We start from the raw sequence: 9130 nt of genomic DNA, 5'->3' as shown, positions 1-9130 counted from the left end.
TAGGGAAAAGATCGCATCGTGTAATCGTAAAATAAAACCATTACTTTATACATACAATAATTGACGAATTCATCAAGATGATAGAGATTCGTCGTAAGGAAATAAAGCTACCATGATACAATAAGCACAAACTCGACTACTATTCATCCGTACGCAAATACCATTAACTACTACTATATACCGACTACACAATCATTTGTGACAATCTAAGTGTATTGTCACAAATGTAGGTATTTTGTGACACATGGCCACGTAGTACATAGTTGTTGATTGCAAAATATGTCATTTTAGTCAACAAACATTCGGCCCAAATCCCATTCGCCCGTTTGTGGAATCAAAAGAAATTTGAATGCCTTCTTGTTGGATATTTCCAATTATGGATAGCCCCGATGAAGTTGGGGCAAAGGCGAAACAAAATGTTCCCACGTCGTTCACTGGAATTAAATAATTCCTAGCCGGAAGCGTTAAAACGGGTCCACCGGTGAAGTAGAATGATACGGTGGGTACTTGAACCGTGACAAACCCGTTTAGGTCGTAACACGTATCAAACATGCTAACCGGGGGAGCACGAGGTAGGTTGGTGGTTTGCGAGATAAAAGCGTCACGAAAAGTGGTATAGGCAGCGGTTGGAAGTCTCGTGACGGCTGTCCCCGTGTCCATAACAACTCCCCCATGGCCCATGTCGCTCAATTGAAAAATGGGTTCTGGTATGCTCACCTGAACCCCTCCCACACCAAGACCTGAAAGCCCTACATAATAAAAAGTAGGGACTCTCGAGTTTCTTAGTAGTGGGACCCAAACTGCACTATCTGTCGGGAGAGATTCTCTCCCGAATTCCAACGAGCCAGGGGAGCCTGTTCCCCTACTAACAAGACAATAGCTAAACGCACCATCGGATGCGCCACCAAGTTGACTCACTAACGACATTGAGCCACCGCCGATGCCAAGTAATCCAGCGGCTCCTATAAACAACCCTTGGTTTCTATGACCACAACCGATGGCAACCTTTTGAATGAAGGTATTGCCGAAGGTGAGGGTCTCGAGTGCCAACGTTCCCTTCGTGTAGGACCCGTCACCATACGAAACCTCATACCCACACCACCGACCACCACCGTGGCCACGACACCCAACTGCAGTCTCTGCATGTTCACAAACAGCAGACCCACATGACACGGCGGTAAAAGAAGCCGAGTTAGCCGGGTCAAAAAGTGGGTCCGACTGTTGATAACATTGCTTGCATGGCAAGCATTGCACCCAAACAACATCGCTACCGGAGTCAACCACCATGTATTGACTCTGGGCCGGACTTCCAACCCCTATCCTCACAAAATACTCTCCACTTCCCTGTTGCATGCCGGAAACCACCTCCGACCCGAAATCCTCCACCTCGAACCGCCCTCCTCCACCACCACCGGCAGTGTAACTACCATTACCAATCCGACTATTCAAAAACGCCACCCTTTTCACATCCCTCTTCAACCGCGCTTCCACCCGCCGCCTATGATCGCCATGGTGCTCCGACAGCTTGTCACGGTGGACAAGGTTAAGCTTCCACCGTTTGCTGTCATCGGATTCTGATATTTCATGATCAAAAAGTTGTGTTTGGGGTACGTGGGATGATGTTGTGGTGTGTAAGATTTCTTGGACGTCAAGGATGTGGTGAGATGGATGTGACAACGATGATGCTGCGGTGGCGGTTAGGGTGGCGAGTGGTGGAAACAATAGCATAGCCACCACCGTGATCAGTATGCCTGTTGTCATCATGGTATTGCTTTTGTTTCAATAGGTTGTAGAAATGGGAGTGTCTCATGGTGTATATAAAGAGCCTTTTAACTAATAATATATAATAATTAATTAATTAATTAATACATGACTAAGATAGTGTAACTATAAAATATATAATATAATATATATTATATAAACGGGTCGAATGTACGTCCTTGGTCGATAGCATTTAGCATTTACAGTATGACTTAAAGCATGTATACTTATATAACACTAGCAAAATTATTGAATACTAAGTATAGAGAACAAAAACCTACCAGGTATTGTTAGGAACCGGTCATGGGGGAACTATTTATTGGTTCCATATTCTATGGTTAGAAACCAGTTCCAACCCGGTTATAATACCCTACTTGAACCAGTCAAAACCTGTAAAAACTAGAAACCGAAACCGAACTGATATCTACCCTCTCAAAAACCGGTTCCAACCAATACCTAGTTATTGACTGGAAGTCTGCAACTGAACCGGTTAAAAAAAACTCGGTTTGTGCACCTCTGACTAAGTATTTTATAAGATTTTGTAGTCTTTGGTTTTTTAGTTGTCGATTTTTGTTACGTTTTTATATAAATTGACGTTACCAGATTTCAATAAATTTTAGTATATGTTTTCATCCAAACCATCGTCCCCCTACCCCATAGTCTAACGATATCTGTCTTTGTTGCCATTCTAGTAGTATTACTTTAACTTTAACTTTAGAAAAAAAAACGTATGTAAGTCATAACAATTATTATTATTATTATTATTATTATTATTATTATTATTATTATTATTATTATTATTATTATTATTATTATTATTATGCAACGTGTGACCTTTTGGAAAGAAAAAAAAAACCATAGAAAATATATAAATTAATTAAGATATACCCCTTTTCACTATTTAATCAATAATTTTACCAAAAGAGTATTGTTATTTGTTGTGTATTATTTAATTTATTTCTTTTTGTGATAAATTTAATTAAACTTTTGAAGAAGCATGCATGTATCAACTAATCCACTACATGTTGCTTTCAAGCATGGTGGCACAGAATTAAATCAAATTAGGCACTAAATATATCTATTCTTTATTTCAAAAGAAAAAAAAACTAGTTTAAATTCTAACGTTTTGAATATATAATATCCTGTGGTATGAGTGCCAATATAATAATTCATATTTACCTTTTCATTAGTTTGAAATTATAAGTTAACTAGATGTAAGATCCGCCGCGTTGCGGTTAGGTTCTTACAAATTAGGACACAAAGAATCTACTTTATACAGCTAGGGCAATGAATCTATTTATACTTCTCTATCGACCCGTTCGTTGCGTTTTAAAACCACAAACCTAAGGATTAACCACACACCTTTGTATCAACTTAGATATCCAAACGATCACATTGTGTTTCCAAATGTCTTGTGGAGGGAAATACAAATACTTGATGTTGATTAGGGATGAGCACGGTACATATTTAGTATTGAATCGGTACCGAAAAACGGGAAAAATGGGTACCGGTACCGAATATACCGGTTCGGTACCAGTACCGGTGTTTTACCTGTAAATACCGGTACCGTTCCGATACCGGTACCAAAAAGCGGGGATAATGGGTATCCGTACAATTAAAGAGAGTTGACCCAAAACAATAACCCACACCAGCTAGTTGTTTTGTAAAAAAAAACCAATGTCCAAGAATATATGCTTAGAGTACAACTTCTAATGCACCATAATGTTAAAAATAAAACCAATGTCCAAGAATATATGCTTAGAGTACAACTTCTAATATACCATAATGTTAAAAATTAATAGTATATAAATGTATTTAGTATTTACTCGTGTTACAGTGCTCAATTCATTTGGTTTTGAAGTCTAGATGATCGAATATGATCATTTTTAAAACAAAGATGATCCAGTTTATTAATTACTCACTTAGCTAGTTTAACCGCAAATTTTCTAATGCATGCATACACAATAGCGGAAAAGTATTTCGAATTGATGATCAGATATATGAAAGCATGATTGAGGATAAAAGTATTGAAGAAACACTGACCTTAACAACTCCGAAAGCTTCAACGATTAATGACTCGAACGTGTGGCTGCAAAACAGAAACACCGTTAGGACTCGTTACAGGAATGGGGTTATTCCTGTAACCACCCTCCGGCGTGAGAATAAGTATTCGTTTTTGGGAGAAGTATGTGAAAGGAAAAGTGTATGGGAAATTAGATGATCATACCTTACGTATTTGTCTATATTTATAGGTTCTCCATTAGGGTTTCCCTTATTTTAGGACGTGCTCCGATAAGGTGGAGATTTACACGATCTTCCCGAAAAGTGGGAGATTTAGTTATGCACCTTCCTTATAGATATGGAAGGTTCTAGAATAATTCTTGGTATTTATGTAAATATAAAAGGTTGTAACCGGGTCGGGTGATCGACACGGGTCACACCTCGTCATGTCCCCCCAGTCCGAGCTCATGGAGGAAGTCCATTAGGTCGGACTAAAGAGAAAAAGAAAAAGGGTAAACTCGTAATGATTTGTATGACGACCTTTGGAAATGACGGCGAAAATAGTGGATGTGACAGTTGGGTCATCTTGTCAATGACAGCTGTCTTTTCCCGTGGTTGACACGTGCGTCGATTCGTACACATTTTTGAATTTGAAAAGTTTTCGTATCTTATAAAGGACGATGCCTTAAACGGAGGTTCAAGAAATCACCCCCAAATTACTCTGTCATCATCTTCTCTAGTCAATGGCTTCAAAAACGATCGAATCCTCTTCCGCCGCCTCCACGGACGTACTACTGTGCAAATGGGGCGTGATGTCTTTCAACAATTTGGTCCATGATTATGGCACTAGGGCTGAATGGAATCCTGTGTTGCCGTCAAAAACCGACACCGCCTTTCCCCTGAAAGCAGGTAAAATCACTTTGTTTAGTGATTTTTTCAAGTTTTGCAACTTCCGATTACCCATCACCAAATTTTTGAAATTGGTGCTTGATTTCTACCGCATCCACATTTCTCAAATACATCCTCTTGGCCTTGTGAAACTTCGACAATTCGAGTATGCCTGTGTAGCTCTTGGTCACATCCCGGAACTGGTTGTCTTTAGGGCTTTCTTCGTACTTGTGTGGAAATCCCCTTTCTTTACCTTTGATCGGCGGGATACAGAGGTATCGTGTCTGAGGGAGATCCCTACGAGTTCTAGAGACAAGGATTGGAAGAAAAAATTCTTCTATCTGGATGCCAGTGCTATTCCCGGGGAAATGCATTGGCAAGATAAAGGACCGAAGGATAAAGTGAAGGATGATGCTCCCCCTGCAGATTCGTACGCGTCAAATGCGCTGTATGTGAAATTGTGTGGCCGCCCCTTTGAGTGCACTATTATTCCAGAAGGGGCGCTAGTGATGGCCGGTATGAGCCTATTATGGCCGGATATAAAGCGTTATCCTTCATTCCAACGGGAAGATGGAGGTATGTTTACATCACCACACCTGGTTAACATATTTTTAAATCCGGTATTTATTAAATCACCTATTTTGCGCAGGGGAGTGGGGGATGTTTGACTTTATTGATCCACCACGTCACCTTGCGTTGAAACCCAACGACCGGAGACTTGATGAAGGGGAACCAGATGTGTTGAAAGTTCATCTGGAGCAATTTCTTCTACCGGCGATGCCAACGGATCCCTTGGAGTATATCGCTCCCTTGTCGGGTATGGCGGCCGCTGTTTCAGCATCATCAGAGAAGAAACCTATCCGGCTAAAGCTGTCTGGGAAAAAACCTGCAGCAACTACTGTCAGCGTGCCCGTGATGGAAGAGACGCCCCACGCGAGTCGTGAAGTTTCCTTAGCTTCCGACCTAACCAGTCCTGGCCGTGCTTCGAAAAAGAGGAAAATCTTTGTGGCACCTACGCTGAGCGCGTTTCAGGCGGTGCAAGCCGCATGTGCAATTTCACCAGGTATTTCATTTTAAGTAACCATATGACATACTAGTGTCCCTGCTGATAGCGTCCATCTGGTCTTGTGGTGCAGGTACCTTTGCGGGAATATCATCCGGGGTTGTGACATCCACTGTTGTTTCAACTGTGGCGGCGTCATGTATTGGTAGTGCCAGCATGCCTACGGGTCCACAAGTTTCAGCGTCATTCGCTCCCGCTGTGAGCTGCGTCATGCCCATTCCTAGTTCTACGGTATCCATAGCCGTAACTTCCGAGCCGCTGCCCTCGCTTCGGTCGGGTGGTTTTGACACAGCCCTTCCTGAATCGCCTAAGGACATGTTTGCTGGTTTTGACACCAATGCTGCTGCCGCGTCGACCGCGCATGAGGCAACTAGCGTGGGTGGAGGTGATAATCGTGCGTCGAGCAGCGGCATTGCTGACGATGGTGCTCGCTTGATTGATGATTTGTTTATACCTACCGTTTGTTGGGATCCTCATGCCCAGGATAAACGTTACCAGCCTCAATGGAAGATTGCTGAATCTTCCCGACTTATCTTTCCTCCAGTTGTCCAACATTGGGTTGAGAAGGCGTATCCCCCCGCCGAGGCGGCGTATGTTGAGGGATTAAACAATGAAGATTTGATGAATTCGTCTATATCAGACTCTGTGACCCTACCTCGCCGGTTGGTGGAGATACGGCGCCGGTGGGTGCGGGATAACACCCAACTTCACGAGGCCCGAGCCATTATCCAAGAACTGAGGGATGACAAGCATCGCCTCGAAAGTCAACTGCAGACCGCTGGATTGAAAGAGGCCCGATTTTTGTCAGAGAAGAATAAGGCCGCGGAAGATTTGCGAAGGGTAACTGAGCATCTTGCCGAGGAGAGGATCTTATGGGCCCGCGATATGGCGGAAAAAGATCGGGTTCTGGCTAAGGCGAAAGATGTACAAGAGGAGTTGGAACGCAAGGCTGTGGCGGAAGCTCAGAAGGTGAGACACGAGTTATCAGCCCAATTGGAAAAATTTCGTGTTGACACTGATTTTGTGTCCCAGGTGCAGGAGCGGTATCAAGATTTGACAGCTGAAGTTGAAGCTTGCCACACCAAGATCCAACTGATGCAAGGAGAGCTAGAGGAGCGTGAAGCAAAATTCAAAGAGATGCAGGATCATTGTGACTCCCTTGTTACTCAAAACAACAAGCTTGCCGCTTCGTCGTCTTCCAAATTAAAAGAAGTGGAGAATGCGCTGGTGCAGTCTCATGCAGAGGTTGACGATCTGACCAGTCAACTGGCGGCATTGCGGGGAGACAGGAATTGGTTGATAACTAACGGGCTAGTGGGGGCGTTCGAATACCTGCGTGAGTCATCTCATTTTACCGGCCTGATTGATCGCCTGTCCGCCGCGGCCTACCAATCCGGGCATCATGATGGAGTACTTAAAGGCTACATGGATTGTCAACAGGTGGAGAGAGTGTCGCCGGATTTCCAGGTTACCAAAAGTAAATTGCAGGCCGATATGGCGAGTGCTCTTGAGGCGGCGTATACCGAACCTTTACCGTGTTATGGCGATCTGATGGATAAGGTGAATGAGGATGGCATAGAGTCTCTTCGTCTGATGCTGGACCCTGCGGATGAATCTGAAGAAGACTGACTGTTCCTTTATTCATGTTGTTGCTTATTCCGTACTCTTGTTAACACTGTTTGAATTGGGTTTAGTGCCCATTTTCTGTTTTGATTTGACAGCTACATTAATGCAAATGTTATGATTACTGACACCGCCGGCTTGTAAAGTATGACTTTGTAGCTTGTGATGATTACTTCTAATTAATATATCTGATGTCATCACTGTCAAAACTTTTTTAACTGCTACTATAAATTTACCCTTCGTTTCCACTTTTGGTTATGTTTTTGCAATGGAAAGAAAACGGTACAGGCAAAGATTGTCCGAAATTTTTCGGGTGCTTGATGCTGCCGATGGCCTGTTGATGCTACAGCAACCGGTGACGAGATCAATGCTTAGGGCCCGGAGACCTATCCCAAATGCTGCTCCGGTTCGTGCAAACCGAGCCTGTCAAAGTCTCGTTGTTCCGGATCCTCCACCGGAGGATCCCGGGGTACAACTATCAGCTGACATACTTACTGGCTTGATTCCGGTGGATCCTGAGCGACGATACCGTCTGACTTACCAACGTCAGTCCGGCAGTCGGAGGAGGCAGCAGGTGGATGGCACTGGTTTGGAACCCCAGATGGTTGGTTGTTCATCTGCCAACCCGGTGGTGGTGGTGGACGACAGTGATGGTGATGATGTGGGGGTGCCTACCCCTGCAGTGGTAATGGCACCCCATCTTTCTTAATGGGTGTTTGTGAACATGTTCTTTATTTTGGTTCCCTTATGTTTGGTTTTTGTAAAAACAGGGACAAGTACTTGGTTTGTGATTTTTTGAGATAGGTTATGTATATGTAACAATGCCTATCTATTTTTGGGGCGGTTTATGCATCTATTACCAAGATACCCGCCATAAGCGCTTGTAGTGGTTACCCTATGACTTATAATGGAAAATGTTTCGTGTTTAAGGGTTTCGTTTGTGTTTTTACCAGTTAATGCATTCATTGTGCGATGGTAACTTTTGTAGTAGATGAACTTGTAATCTTATTGAACTTGCATTAAGCAAAAAGAAAAAAAAAGTAGAAAATCCCTTAAAGGGTTACAAATGCAAACTGGAGAAGGTGATTAACTCTTGCTGTTAGGAGCAAGGCATTACAAATAGCATTTCTTCAGCTGTGCGATGTTCCAACTGCGCGGGACTGGCGTGCCATCTAGTCGGGACAGGCGATAGGCTCCTTTGCCCAAGTCTTCCTGGATGACATAGGGACCTTCCCAGTTGGGGCCTAGTTTTCCCGCTGGTTCCGCTCGACTTGCTTCGTTGTCGCGCATGACGTAATCGCCCACCTTGAAACTTAGTTTAGACACCCGCTTGTTGTAATACTTTTCCAGAGCTTTTTTGTAGCGTGCCTCGCTAATGGCGGCCGCCTCACGCCTCTCTTCCAACAAATCTAGGCCCTCTCTCAGCGATTGGTCATTGTTGTCTTTTACCTCGAGACGGCGTAACGACGGTAACCCTACCTCAGCAGGTATCATAGCCTCCATTCCATAGGTGAGGCTAAATGGTGTTTCATTGTTGCTGGTCTTGGGCATTGTTCGATGCGCCCATAGGACATGTGGCAACTCCTCCACCCACGAGCTTCCCTCGTGTCCCAGCCGTTTTTTGATACCTTCAAGCAAGCTTCTGTTCGTCCGCTCCACCTGCCCATTACCCTGTGGGTGTGCTACCGACGTGAAGATCTGCTGAATGTGAAGATCGGCGCACCATTCTTGGAAAATTCTATCCGTGAACTGCGTCCCATTATCACTTACCAGGTAGAGCGGTAGGCCAAACCT

At 43.8% G+C, this 9130-nt stretch overlaps 1 protein-coding gene across 1 annotated transcript; it reads right to left on the bottom strand.

Moving 5' to 3' along the window:
- On the bottom strand, positions 1-1771 carry LOC110889074 (protein ASPARTIC PROTEASE IN GUARD CELL 2). The gene has a single exon (XM_022136572.2). It carries the CDS (start codon positions 1762-1764, stop codon positions 292-294), a length of 1473 nt encoding a protein of 490 aa, XP_021992264.1. The 5' UTR covers positions 1765-1771; the 3' UTR covers positions 1-291.
- Positions 1772-9130: the final 7359 nt, after the last annotated feature.

This window comes from Helianthus annuus, chromosome 11 (assembly GCF_002127325.2).
Source record: "Helianthus annuus cultivar XRQ/B chromosome 11, HanXRQr2.0-SUNRISE, whole genome shotgun sequence".
Classification (NCBI taxonomy): domain Eukaryota; kingdom Viridiplantae; phylum Streptophyta; class Magnoliopsida; order Asterales; family Asteraceae; genus Helianthus; species Helianthus annuus.
Note: the sequence above shows the minus strand (reverse complement) of the source record. Positions and strands in the feature narration are given on the sequence as shown.

What these genes read in the sequence shown, in the direction of transcription:
- LOC110889074 (XM_022136572.2), bottom strand. Translation starts at nt 1,764, where the DNA reads ATGATGACAACAGGCATACTGATCACGGTGGTGGCTATGCTATTGTTT.